The sequence below is a fragment of the Lipotes vexillifer genome, unplaced genomic scaffold (genome assembly GCF_000442215.2).
Source record: "Lipotes vexillifer unplaced genomic scaffold, Lipotes_vexillifer_v1.1 scaffold715, whole genome shotgun sequence".
NCBI lineage: Eukaryota > Metazoa > Chordata > Mammalia > Artiodactyla > Lipotidae > Lipotes > Lipotes vexillifer.
Genome location: NW_006788828.1, coordinates 106,468 through 120,807, shown reverse-complemented (window position 1 = coordinate 120,807; position 14,340 = coordinate 106,468). Strand labels below are relative to the sequence as shown.

General features: G+C 38.8%; 1 protein-coding gene across 1 annotated transcript in view; it reads right to left on the bottom strand.

The window, feature by feature from the left end:
- The window catches only part of IL7R (interleukin 7 receptor), a 31,181-nt gene extending 19,182 nt beyond the window's left edge, over positions 1-11,999 (bottom strand). The window contains exons 1-2 of the mRNA XM_007461836.1: positions 11,862-11,999; positions 7,319-7,457 (exon numbers count right to left, since the gene is read on the bottom strand). Of these exons, the coding sequence (XP_007461898.1) occupies positions 7,319-7,457; positions 11,862-11,943 (221 nt within the window). The 5' untranslated portion in view covers positions 11,944-11,999. The remainder of the gene's footprint in view (positions 1-7,318; positions 7,458-11,861) is intronic.
- Between the last annotated feature and the right edge of the window lie 2,341 nt (positions 12,000-14,340).

Here is a 14,340-nt window from a genome sequence, read left to right as displayed (position 1 = left end):
AAACTCAGTGCTGAAAAATGGAAATTTCCCCCAAATTGGTGTATGTAATTTTAATCAAAATCTCAGCAGGATTTAAAATAAATTGACAAGCTGATTCCAAAGTTTATGTGGAGGGCCACTCTGGTGGCGCAGTGGTTGAGAGTCCGCCTGCCGATGCAGGGGACACAGGTTCGTGCCCCGGCCTGGGAAGATCCCACATGCTGCGGAGCGGCTGGGCCTATGAGCTGTGGCCGCTGAGCCTGTGCGCCCAGAGCCTGTGCTCCGCAACGGGAGAGGCCACAACAGTGAGAGGCCCACGTACCGCAAAAAAAAAAAAAAAAAAATTTATGTGGAAACCCAAAGAGCTCAGAATAGTCAAAACAACTTTGAAAAAAGTTGTTTTTCAAATAAGGAGGACACAGAGCACTTGATTTCAAACTTACTGTAAAGTTATGATAATCAAGACAGTTTGGCATTGGCACAATGACAGAAATATTAATCAATGGAAAACATAGAGTGTTCAGAAATAGACTCATACACATAAGGTTACTTGATTTTAAAACATACACTCAATCAATTCAATGGAAATAAATCTTTTCAGCAAATTGTCCTGAAACAAATGAGCAAATGTGTGGAAAATATGAACCTTAATCTCACAAAAATTAATTGGGTATGGAGTATAGCTCTAAATATAAAGATTAAAACTGTAAACTGTTTAGAAGAAAACATAAGAAAATATCCTCCTAGATTTGAGTGTAGACAGACAGTCATCACACAAAAAACACTAAATATAAAAGAGAAAAATGAAATACATTGGACTTCATCAAAATGAAAAACCTCCTGCTTATTAAAATATGTCATTAATAAAATGAAATGGCAAGCTACAGACTAGCAGAAAATAGTTGTAGTACATATATATAACATCAGAACTGTACCCAGAACATATAAAGAATTCACATCCATCAGTAATAAAAGGACAAATAATTCAATGAAAAAAGACAAAAGACTTTAACAGATACTTGGCAAAAGAAGACATACAAATGGCCAACTGTACCTGAAAAGCTGGTCAACGTTATTTGTTATTTGAGAAATGCAAATAAAATCATGAGATACACTTTCAAAGCCAAATATTGGAAATGATGTGTAGCTCTCATACATTGCTGGTAGTAGAATTGTATAACCACTTCGGAAAACTTGTTGGGTAGTTTCTTATAAAGTTAAATACACACCTAGCCTGTGATACAGTAATTCACTCTGGGGTTTTTACCACAGAGAGATGAAAATATGTACCAACAAACTGATTTGTATAAGAATGTTAATAGTAACTAAAAAGAATAGCCTCAAACTTGAAAAAACTCAAACATCCATCAAGAAAGGATTAAAAATTTGTGATATATTTGAACAGTGGAATTAATATGCAGCAACTGAAAAGATGAGCTATGAGATAAGCATCAACATAGATAAATCTCAAAAACATTTTTTTGTGTGAAAGAAGTCAGACAGAAAAGAGTGAGCAGTGTGTTATTTCATTTATGAGAATTATCAGAAACCGGCAAAACCAAAGGGTGATAGATTTCAGAACAGTGATTGCTCACAAGAGATGAGGAAAGACTGGAAGGGGACATGAGGCATCCTTCTAGGGTGAAAGAAAGGTTCTATATCTCAACTGAGGTGATGGCAACATGTCAAATATGTTTCTCAAAACTCATTTAATGGATTTCCCTGGTGGCACAGTTGTTGAGAATCCACCTGCCAATGCAGGGGACATGGGTTTGATCCCTGGTCTGGGAAGATCCCACATGCTGCGGAGCAACTAAGCCCATGCGCCACAACTACTGAGCCTGCGCTCTAGAGCCCGCGAGCCACAACTACTGAAGCCCTCGTGCCTAGAGCCTGTGCTTCACAATGAGAAGCCACCGCAGTGAGGAACCCGTGCACCGCAACAAAGAGTAGCTCCCGCTCGCTACAACTAGAGAAAGCCCGCATGCAGCAACGAAGACCCAGTGCAGTCAAAAAAAAAGAAAAAGAAAACTTATAAAAAAAAAAAGTTGACTAAAGAGTTGAAGTATTTACAAAAAAAAAAAACAAACTCACTTAATATCTGTACATTTTACCATAGGTAAACTTTACCCCCAAATGAATGGTAATCAAAAAAGAAAGTGAAATTAAATTAATAAACCACATAAAAAATAAGGAAGTAAAGCAGAATATGTATTCTTACTGTAAAAATAAACAGTGCAGAGTAAAAGTAAAATTACTCATTTCTTTCCTTCAACCCTCTATTTAATTCACATCTCCTGTGATAACCATGATTACCAGTTTGTTTTTCCTACATGGTCTTTAAATCCAGCCAAATAGCCCCAAAAAGAGGCATAGTGGGGTCAAATTGGAAGTGAGGATTGTGGAAGAAAAAAGTTTGCTTCCATGAAGAGAATTCTTCTCATTAATCAGATTTTAAAAAAATTATAGGGAGTATAGTCTAAAAAGGTCACTTACTTCCAACAACCAAGAATGTGTGTTGGTTTTCTGTGGTGAGTTGGATGTGTATGCACTTTTCTGTGCATGTGCCCATGTGAGCCCTTTCCAGGATCATTCCTGAAGTCTGAGCAGAAGGAACATGTCTGTGTGGCATGAGGCGAGGTGGGCATGGAGTTAAAATCTGAGGAGAATGCCTCAGCTTTACGTGAAGAACCTCTCACCTTTGGGCTGCTGTGGTCTTTGTGGTTAAGCTCTTGCAGTCATGAAAACTAAGATTTATGAATAAATTTTAAGTTTAATAATTGGCTAAAAATATTTATTGTTTGTGGGACATTCCTTAAAAATTCCCCCCCCCAATATAGTTTTTTGTTAACTGTTATTTAGGGTATGCAGTTCTGGCTTTGAGTGTGTGTGTGTGTGTGTGTGTGTGTGTGTGTGTGTGTGTGTGTTGGAGTTTGTAGAGTATGCCCCTTGTTGGGCTACATGGGTTTTCCCATTTGGAGAAGAGTGTAAATAAAAAGCAAAATTTTAAGGTAAGCTAGACGGATACCAAGGAACAAACTTGAGAAGAGTGTCAGATGGAAAGTTCTGAAGATGGCAACACTGTCATGGTTTGATGAGTAAGGATGGAAGAGGAGAACTGAGTCAGGATCCCATCTCTAAACTTTAGGTAAACGTGTTATGGAGGAATTAGAAGGAAATGGCTTTTGGTTCAATCATTGAGTTTAGGATATATTTGTAAGTAAAGCATGTGTGGAATGTTCCATTGCAGATCCTTAACATGTAGCAAGGTCCCGGTACTCTTGGACATTTAAGAAGAATCTAAAATGGTATTCTTAGTTCATTCCTGCCCTTCAGGGAGTGCAAGTAAAGAGCAAGAAAAATAAAGGATCACCATACTGCTGTCTTGTGAGCCTGGGTATCCTTTTATGAGCTCTGAGCTCTAGGAGCTGCCCAATGTGGAGGGGAAGCTGCGCCGGAAGACTAAGAGACAACTGTGGTCTAGAACAGACAGCCTTGCTTTGTGCCACTAACCCTGGCTTTAGGTGATTGGAGGAATCTCTGTGTCCCCCCATGAGTGGCTCAACTCAATTCAATCCAATTCATTTCAATTCACTTAATTAAATTAAAACAGCTTACTTGGTTGCTAACTGTGTATTGCTAGGATTAGGAATGTTCTGGGATTTCACTGGCTGACACAATAGTCATAACCCCACATGTGGATATTGAACACTTGAAATATGGCTCATCCAAATTGAGATGTGCTCTAAATATGAAATACCAGATTCTGAAGATGTAGAATGCAAAAGAGTGCAAAATAGCTCATGAATATTTTTTGTTCACACAGATTATAGGTTGAAATGATAATATTTTGGCAATATTACATTAAATAAAATATTAAAATTAATTTTCACCTATTTCTTTTTTTTAAATGAGGCTACTAGGAAAGTTTAAATTACGTATATTGTGCACACATTTGTGGATTACATTGTATTTCTGTTGGATAGAGCTGTTCTAGGGTATTTTGGTGAAGAGATCACTACAAGTACCCAAGTAGTACTATAGGCTAGCAAATTTGGCCCTGTAGGACCTTCCTAAGGGACATCAAACCTAAGCCACTCACACAAATCCCTTTGTTCTGAAAACAGGGAGAGACTGCTTGGGACCACTGCACCTGATTCTTCACCCCAACGCCACCTTCCTAAACCTCCTGCAATCGCTGGGAGTTTAGCGTGATAAGTACATTTCTCTTGTTGGTGCAAACAGATATTTACATGGAAACACTAAAAACAACCATAGATTTTATTCCTCATTTGGCCCTAAAAGACAGAATCTTCTCAAAAGTATTAAACACCTTTGAAAGTTAGTATGGATTACTGTAGAAAGGACTAAATTAAAAACACTTGACAGATATTGCTAGTTAAGTCAGGAGCATGAAGTAGATTCGGCAGGATGCAGCCTGTGATGTTGGTGGTAATTGACGAAAACAAAAAATTGACATATTTGAAGTGGTATCTGTAGGCGGTACCTGGGAGTGACTGTGGTGCCCCCAAGAATGTGGAAATAAAGGAAATATAATTACCTTCTGAGCTGAATATGAAAGTTATGCAGACACCTAAAAAGCAGGGTCCCACATTTACATGCCTATGGTGTCCACATGGGTAATAGAAATGAGAAAATGGAGCCTAACTTCAGGGCTGAGATTTAATTCCCCATCTATAGAAGCAATCAGAATTTTGTTCAGCTAATTTTTGCTGTCTAGGCCCAGCATTACTAAATCTGATTTTTAAAGAGATACCTAGATTTTTAAATGATGGCAACTAAATTTAGAAAAATTAACCGCTTTGAGATATGAATCAAATTAACTCTGGTCTTAAAATCAACAAACAAATTTCCTTTGTTTTGCTGTATTTACTGAACCTTTGGATCACATTTTTAATGAAAATCTGACGACACTGAGAGAATTAAGTACCATGTACAGGCACTGACCATAAGCCGGACACTAAACCTTCTACCCCAGTGCAAGGTAATTGCTGGGATCAGAGCTTAAATGACTCCCCGGGTCACAGAGCTAGTACCGCTACTGGGATTCCAACCTCCCTGCCTGTTTCCAGTGCCTCTGCTTTGTCACTCCAGGTACCTGGGAGCTGGTTAGGGTTCTGGTGAATGAAGAATTTCTAGATTCCCCCAGTGAGAGTGGATTTATATTGATGTACAACCTACTGGCCCTCTCTTTCTCTCCTCCCCCCAAACACCTGAGCTGGGGGTGAACATCTGGGTCACTATGATAGTTGCATCTGTCCATATAAAGTTGTCAACTGGAGTGCTGGCGATCCAACTCTGTGATTTTGGCTAATCCAAGTCCATCCCTGAGAGATGGAACTGCACACTGAACACTAAGTAATGGGTTTCTGAGCCTGGGAGACTGGAGGCCAGATCAGGCAATGCTTGCTAGAAAACGTCCCTGGTGAGCCCTCTGGGAAACAACGCCTGCTTTCTATCAACAATCCCACCTGTGTAATGACTTCAGCAGAACTCACAGTTTTCAATCATTTACAATTCCTTTCTTTATAAATTTATGTTCACAGGAAAAAAAGCTCGAATAAAGCTAGTTTCATTGTGGAAAAAGAAGCCCAACCAAAGCAGCAAGTACAGCACTCTATTTAAGTGGCTTTAACTTGAGCTACATCACTATTCTGAACCCAGGAGCTGCACGAATCTCTCCCTCAAGGTGTGGATACCTTTGCGAAAATGGCTTTTCTCCAGAAGCACCTTAACCTACTAAGGGCTTCATACTTATACTTTCACACTGAAAACGTGTCTTAAAACAATCACTTTCCAACAGAAATATCTGAACCCAACTGAAAAACCCAAACGGAGGCTATGGACAGGTTAAAATATGACAGGAGAAGTCAAGAGAGTTGTTAAAGGAAGCGGGAAAGTTTGTTCAAGTGGCCAAGGAAGTGCTCAAATACCATTGTGAATGAAAGTGGACAGAAGGTCAGCCTCAGCCTCCCCAAGAAAAACCACTGCAGTTCACCACCCGGCTGGCTGGAAAGCTCAAAGCAGACCTCTGTGTTGGAGAGGGTTTTGCCCACAAAAATGAGTGCATCTTTTGAATGGGTCATTCGGCTGCCTTAGTGGAGTCTAGTTGCTGCACAGATTCTGAACATTGTAGGTTCCTCTTCTCTTGATATATTTTATTCCTGGAAAGCATGTTATAGAAGTGAACTTACAGAGGCAGACTGAGAACACACCATGGAATTCAAGTCCAAGGTCATATTTATCCGATGACCATAGCAGAAGACACTTCATGAACAGATGTAGGGAATTAACGTAAGGCGTGGGATTCAGGGCTTGTCTAGACTATATATTGTGGAGGACTGGCTGAGTGTCTATGGAATTTAAGGAGCCCTCTTTTAGTACTGGTGGATCTTGACTTACTTTCCTTACTAGGCAACTAACTAAAATTAGGTCATCTGATATGAATTTGGAAATAGCCACAAGTCAGAATTTCACGGTCGAGTATTTTTTTCAAGTCATTAGAGATAGTAACCCTTGGCAACAAGAGATGATTTGTGAAAGAGGGAGAAGATAAAGTTCTGAGTTCTTTACCAAACCTTCAAACCAGACAGAGACGTTCTCTTTCTTTTTACCTTTTCTGAGAGGCTCCATGAAACCAAGAGCCAATTTATTTCTGTGGATTTTTGGAAAATTGGTATTGAGAGTACCATCTGAAGTCAAACTGTGTCAAGGGGATGGCAGTTAAGTCTAGATTCATAGTTTTGACTTAATGCCTCTTTTTCATTCCTTATTACATACCGGATATGTCTTCTAATTAAATTATTAAAGTATTAAATTATTTAAGCATCACATCTCCCTATGAGGTGGTATATCTTATTTAACAGGTGAAGAAACTAAGGCGTAGATAAGTTATACAACTTACTCTAGATTAAAAAGCTAGTAAGTGCTCATGTTGGGATTAGAAACCAGGCACCTTCCCTCAAGTGCAGCTTCAAGACACTACATCGTCTCAGGTGGGGCAAAGAGCTTTTGGGGGATGAGTGTCCCAGAAGAACCAGAATTTAAATTCTGCCATGAAGTCAGGAGGGATGTGGGATCTCCTACATCCATACTGTCATTTGGCTGTAGCAGCGGGACCTGAAAGATGAGCTCTTGAGGGTTGCTTTGCTTGAGTCTCTTGGTGGAGGACAAGGAGTTCCAGGAAGTTTCTGGAATTTATTCAATTTTGCTATTTGATAATTAGCTCCCACACTCTCACCTTTGCAGCTGGTGCTGTACACTATACGAAAGAGAGACAGAGGATTTCTAAGCACCCACTGAAAGCACCATTCCTTACCATATTTCAAATTCCATATTGGTGCTGTTGACGTCCGGGTCGTCAAATGCACAGGTCATCAGGTGCTGGGATCCATCCACTTCCAGCTGACTGTAGCACGAGAATGAGTAGTCATCCATTTCTGCATCGTCAAAGTCTCCTGGGAAAGAACAAACCTACAGCTGTTAATGAAGCAAATAAGTGCATCCTTTTGAAATCTGGAGTGACTGATAAAGTGGCAGCCTTCTGTGGTGGACATAAAGGAGTGATGGTTGTTTACCTAAAGAAGGAAAGCCCAAAGACAAAAGACAAGAAATAGGATTTCAAACAAACAAAATAACAAAACCAAAACAAAACCTAATGAGCACAGATTTTTTTCTAATAGAAAAAAAGTCATCACAATTAATAAATAGCCTCTTAAGATTTCTAAATATCTCTGCCATTGGGTTAGTGCATTGGAGGTCTAGAATGAGACACTAAACACACTTTCTTTTATATAGATGGGAATTTCTTTTGTTTGTATACATTTCAAATGAGATACTTTATTATTTATGTGCTACCTAATCTAGTCTTGGGCTTTATTACTAATCTTCATTTATTCTCTCTCAAGAATTTTTTTTGAATGAAAGAAGGTGATAGCTAACTTGCATTCAGAAGTTCACTTTTTTAAAATGGTAGCTTTCCCTTGCCTAAATACGCATGCTAACTAAAAGTACCATTGATTATCTCCATTGTGTGAATATTTATATAAAGCAACTTGTCTTAAGCTACTAACTGAGGCAAACATGATTAGGAAAAATTACATGACAGGACTCAGATCTGGTGAGCCTTCCCATAAATCTTATAGATACTATTTCTGTGCTTATACAACCTTCTTTTAGAGATACTGCATTTTCTAGGTATTAGCAAAATTCTGGAAGTATGTGGGGGACCAGAATTTTTTGCCACCACTTTTGGAAAGTATTGTCTGTCAGAGATAGTATTTGATTTCTTAAGCTGGGTTGAGGCCCTTAAGATTATATAGATATTTTGTGTGTATATTTTATAATATTTAATAGAGAAAACTATGCCAGCAAATATACTCCAAGTGGGATCTGAGAAAATCCAGAGTAACCAAAGCCATTCTCAGGCTGAGTGTGAGCTATGATTGCTTCAAAATCCAATGATACTAGAAATTACTTTGGCCCATTGATACTAGAAAATAGATGCTCTAGGGCTTTAAATAGGATAGACAATATACTAAGAATCAAACGCCAGTTTAGTGTCCTGTAGGCCATGGGATTACAAGCAGCATCCCCTTTACTTCAATAACCCATTAGTTCTATGGGAAAGTTACTAAAGCTGGTTGTGAGTGGATCAACCAGTTGAGAGAAAGGTCGGTTCAGTCAAAGTGACAAATCTCAAAAAGCCACATCTAGACAAGGCACTGCTCTTTCTGACTATACCTAGAACCCGTCCAGCTCACAATTCTGCCACCAGCAGCAAAGACTCCTTATGTAATTTCAGAAGAGTATGGCCCTCTTATTAATGACAATTTTAAATAATGAGGGGCAGCCCACCATTTAGGGCTCCCATTTCAAAACATATTCGTTCCTAATCTTATAGAGTGAGATCTAGTCCCCTAATTGCTGGCACATTTCTTGATGGAATGGTTCTGTGTGGCTTTAGCCTGCCCTTATATGGCAGTACTCATGCTCTCTTAATGTTTTCTCTTCTTTAAAACTTCCACCAATCTTGTACAACAGAACCTACATTACTATTTGGATTCAGACATTTGTGGATCATCTTTGACTCAAAAATTCTTCAACATACAATGTAAGCCAGAGAGAGCAGAGTCTGGCAGATGCCGGGTATTAACAGAACAAAGCACTCCCACTGTCTTTAACCATCCAATCTGGCAAAGTGAGCTTGCTGTATATTCTTATACATTTTATAAAGCAGTGGCCATTTACAATAGCCAAGACATGGAAGCAACCTAAATGTCCATTGACAGATGAATGGATAAAGAAGAGGTGGTATACATATACAATGGAATATTACTCCACCATAAAAAAGAGTGAAATAATGCCATTTGCAGCAGCATGGATGGACCTAGAGGTTAAGTAAGTCAGACAGAGAAAGACAAATATCATACGATATTGCTTACATGTGGAATCTAAAAATGATACAAATGAACGTATTTACAAAACAGAAATAAATTCACAAACTTATGGTTACCAAAGGGGATAGTGGGAGGCGGGGGGAGATAAATTAGGAGTTTGGGATTAACATATACACACTACTATATGTAAAGTAGGTAAATAACAAGGACCTACTGTATAGCACAGGGAACTATACTCAATATCTGATAGTAATCTACAATGGAAAAGAACCTGAAAAAGTATATATATATACATATATATATATATATATATACATATATATATGTATATATATATATGTATGTATAACTGAATCACTTTGCTGTACACTTGAAACTAACACAACATTGTAAGTTAACTATACTTCAATAAATGAGAAAAAAAGCAGTGGTCGTACAATTAAAACGGCCATGTTTTGAGAAACAGCTCATTGGCTCTTTAGCAGGTGTTACTGAGCCAAGTTGCTTTGTATACAAGAAAAATTCTCAATAACCTGCAAAATCGCATGGCATTTTACAAAGAGAATGTTATACCTGCTCTAAGCTTAGTTAAGCATCATATACACAGTGGTTAAGACCTCTGGCACCAGAGCTGAACAGATGTGGGTTAAAATCCTGGCTATTCTACTGTGTAGCTGTCGTCTTCCATCAGGTTATTCGACCTTTCTAAGCTTCAGAGTTCTGATATTTAAATTCATGTTATCATGAGGAGTCACTGAATAAATGTATACAAAGACTTCTTAGAACACAGTAAGCACTCAGTCAGGGTTAGCTACGTTATCACATTTTTTTGAGAAATAAATAATGAAAAGGTAAAATAAGAATTCTAATTCTGAGAATATACATGAAACATTTGGGCCTCCTTTGAAAAAGAGTTCTCTGTCAAAGGTGTTATTATGACTATGGCTTTGAAATTACATAGAGCTTTTAACAGTGAGTTAACCTATTATTTTTTAAAAGCTCATTATAAAAATTAGGTTTTTTGAACTATGTATTATAGACAAGGCAGTGTGGTTTAAAAGCTTCCTACTGAAAGGGCTTAGTTGAGTAAAAGTATAAATGGTTTGGATTTTTAAAAAGTATCCCTTTCTTCTCTTGGTCACTCTTGTGGTTATCAGAGAACTAACTTATCTTTCAACAAACCACAGTTGATTATTTTGAATTCCTGACACCCCAAACCGGGAAGTATTTTGATGTAGTCATGTGGATGGGTGGTTACAAATCTCCTAAAAAACCCTGAAATTTAAAAAGTTGAAGTGAAAACTCAGCTTTCAATTAAAATTGTTAATTTCTTTTCAAAATAATATGACCAGCAGAGAGAAATAGAAGGGATATACTATACTCCAAAGAGTAAGATTTATGTGTTACGTGCCAAGCATCTATCTACAGACACAAGACAACATTTACCATGAAATAATCATCATCTCCCACAAAGTGATTTATTTACAGTCACACTGTGAAAAATGTCAACCCTCTGACAAGTCCCTTAAAGAAAATATTCTAGGGATTTCCGTCCTTAGAAATTACGTGACTTAAGATATCCAAGCTGATTCATTAGACTGATGTGCTTGATATCTTCGTTAAGCAAACACTTTGTAAGTCTTAAAGTGAAAGCATTTAATTTTCAGGAGCAATTTGTTGGTCCAAGTTTCCAGGTGGCTCCTCTGGACTACTTTACCTTTGTGTACGGTTCAGTTGTAATTAGAATGGATTTACAAAGTAGGCAGCATCTGCCTCTAGATACCAAGTATTTTAAGGATCCCAAAGATAATTATTATATAATGGTAAAATTGTTGACATGGAGATAGTTAAATATATTTCAATGAGAACTCACTCAGATCTTAACCCTATTCAGTTATTCACTAAGAATACCACACGATTCTACCCAAACTAAAGTATTTTGAAGAAATTTTCAAATATTTGTTAAAGGTGTACTATGTTCTAGATGCTAGAGTAGGTGCTGAGGATATAGCAAAGGTAAGTGCAGAGAAAGCTGTTGCTCTTGGATATTATTTTATCTTGAAAGTGAAGATTTCAGAACCTTCTAAAAAGCTAAACAAAACAAAATGAGCTTCATTTCTTGACAAGGAAAAAATTACCTTGAAGATTCTCCAACAAGCATAACCAGTGTGTCTCTGTGGGTATTCTTTTTGTAAGAGCAGAGGCATTGACCAACATGTAAGATCCACATTGAGAGAGTCAAGTGCATCCCTTGACAATTCTAAGCCTTTACAAACCACTCAGAGTGTTGTCCCCAGGCCCCCTGTCCTGGTGCTTAGAATGCACAAAACGACTGACTACATGGCAAGCCCTCAAACTCCCTTCTAACCCAGTGCCCCACTTTGGTCTGTTAGGGATCTGAGCAACCTGAAACAGATGCTAGAGATCATCTGAAATCCTAAAGAAAAGTTAGAAATGACTCACCATTCTCTGCATAGCCACTTTCTCCAGAAACGGCTTGAAGTAAATAGAAAACCATACCCAAAGCAATACCTAGAGGTGTCATTCTGAGAGAGAGAGAGGAGAGAGCAGGCGCGTGAGCCGCGTGAGCCTACGTGTAGGGAGGAATGAATGAGAGAGAGAGAGAGCAACTTTAATCTACAGCTTTAGGACTTTATACTTGTTTAACCACAGGGGGGAAGTATTGGGGGAAGAGTATAAACAGCAGAAAAGAAGGCAAGTGCCAGAAACAGGAAGTGTGGGTAAAAGGAGTGTTGCTATAAGCAGAAGTGGAGGGAAGGAAGGGATGGAGCCTTTGAGATGCTTGTACCTCTTTGGTGTCCCTGGCAGCCCCCAAACGTACTAGGCTTGTTTCAGACTAAGGTGGTAGATTCAAATCCAGGTTCAAACTAGCTTAGGCCCGTTTTCAAAGAATCATGAGACAAAAATCTAAACTGACAAACTTATCAGTTGCATGTCTGAGGTGAGTTTTGCTTTAAAGAAAGATTCTGCACTTAATGAAGTCATTTATTGCAGGTATATTTTAAATTGTCTACCTCTTATCTCAGAACATACACGCTAGAGAGTTCCACAAGCACAGTAACTATTCTGTTTTGTTCTTTGTGTATCCCTGGTGGTTACTGATGCCTCACCCGTCATAGTAGGCATTCAAGAATGATTTGTTTAATTTAGGAGTTGGCAAGCTATGGCCTAGGGGCCAAATTTGGCCTACCACTTGTTTTCGTAAGTAAAGTTCTGTTGTAACATGGCTGCTTTGGGGCTGCAAGAGCATAGTGAAGTCGCTGAGACAGAAACCGTACAGCACACAAAGTGTAAAATCTTCACCATCTAGCCCTTTACAGTAAAAGACCCCTTGTTTAAATAGTCTTCTCCATGTATATAAAATAAGATTCTATTTGTGAAAATCTGATTGCCGCACTGCTTTGCAGTAACATACAGTATGTGCAGACCACACTGGTACCTACTTATACGGGGCAGAAGCCTGAGACGATGACAGAGGTCACTCAGACTCTCCTTAAACTAGCTTGTCCATCAAAATTGTCCCCAACATGGCCTCATGGTTAAAGCAGTGATATTTGTTAAGCCTGGCTGACTTTTTAGTAATTGTTGGATGTTCCCCCTCAAACCATCATTCACGTTTGAAGGCACAGGTACATAGCAGTTCTGTCATCAGCACACAGACAGGGCTCCTGAAGGGCATACTTCTGCTCATGTCTTCTCACGGATAATCTAGCCTAGATTCCGGCCATGAAACACTACTGTCTTGATTCACCTTGGCTCTTTTAGAAAGAAGCCACAAGACTAGGATTATAAGGTGACAAGTACAGAGATGCTGAGTGGACAGTGACTTTTGAACTTGTTTAATTCACTGTTATTGGGTAAAATCGGTCCTATGGGCTTGTAAAAATGGCTATAGTAACCAAGATGAACAACATCTCCCCAAGTGTAAAACAGAGAGTCTTTGAAAGCTGCATAAGTTAGCTTGTCATCATTACAGTTACAGTGACAATCTCATAAGATGAGAAAAGAGGAGGTGCGGCATTTGTATCAGCCCCTGGAAGCCCCTCTTCAGGGTTGAGGCAGATCCGTAACAGATACGGGATGCCCTGTTTATAGTCACACTCTGGACTACAAGCTCAAGGAACATTTCAGAGCAAGAAGCCAACTGAATGGGACATAATCTACCTCCTCCACCTGCTGCATCTTTCACACATCTTCCAAACCAAAGAAACGGTGACAATTTTGTGCCTCAAATAATAATTTGTGTTCTCGTCTCTGATTTTGTTTTGAATGCTCAGTTAGAAACTCATAAGCCTGATTCACAAAAATTAGTGTGTTGTGCGTCTTGAGCTGAATATCCTTTCAAGAAAGCTCTAATTATAAATTTCCATGAACTAAATAAGTCTTCAAAGAGAACTCACAAATCATATCCATCCACCAGCACAGACCTCATGAACTGCTCACAGACTGTCACTCCACGGGTGAGTAACTGGGTCATGTCTCTTTAAATTCTCTTGTTTATCATTTAAGTGGACTATCATTTTGATTGTATCTCTTTCCTTTAGTTGTGAAGACTTAAAAGAACAAAGTCAAGACACAATATTTTGGTACAGCATGTGCTAGTTTGCTCAGGGGATTTCCACGGGTGTACTTACTCTCTTTGGGTGGGGCAGGAGTTGCTGAAGGACCTCAGAGAGGAACCTAGATTAAGTGTGGGGCGCTCAAAGAAATGAGAAGCCTCCTTAGTCCTTCTAGACATTCTGGGGAAACAATGGTACCTTCTCTACTTTCTCTACCCAGATCTTTGGAAGCTTAGAAAAGCTGAGGAAGAACTGCCTTACTCCACCTACCCCCAAAAAGGAGACATTTACTATATTGCCTTGTCATTATTGGCTACGGGAGAAGGGAGAGTGGAGAGATGAGAACAGCAGATGTGGAAAGA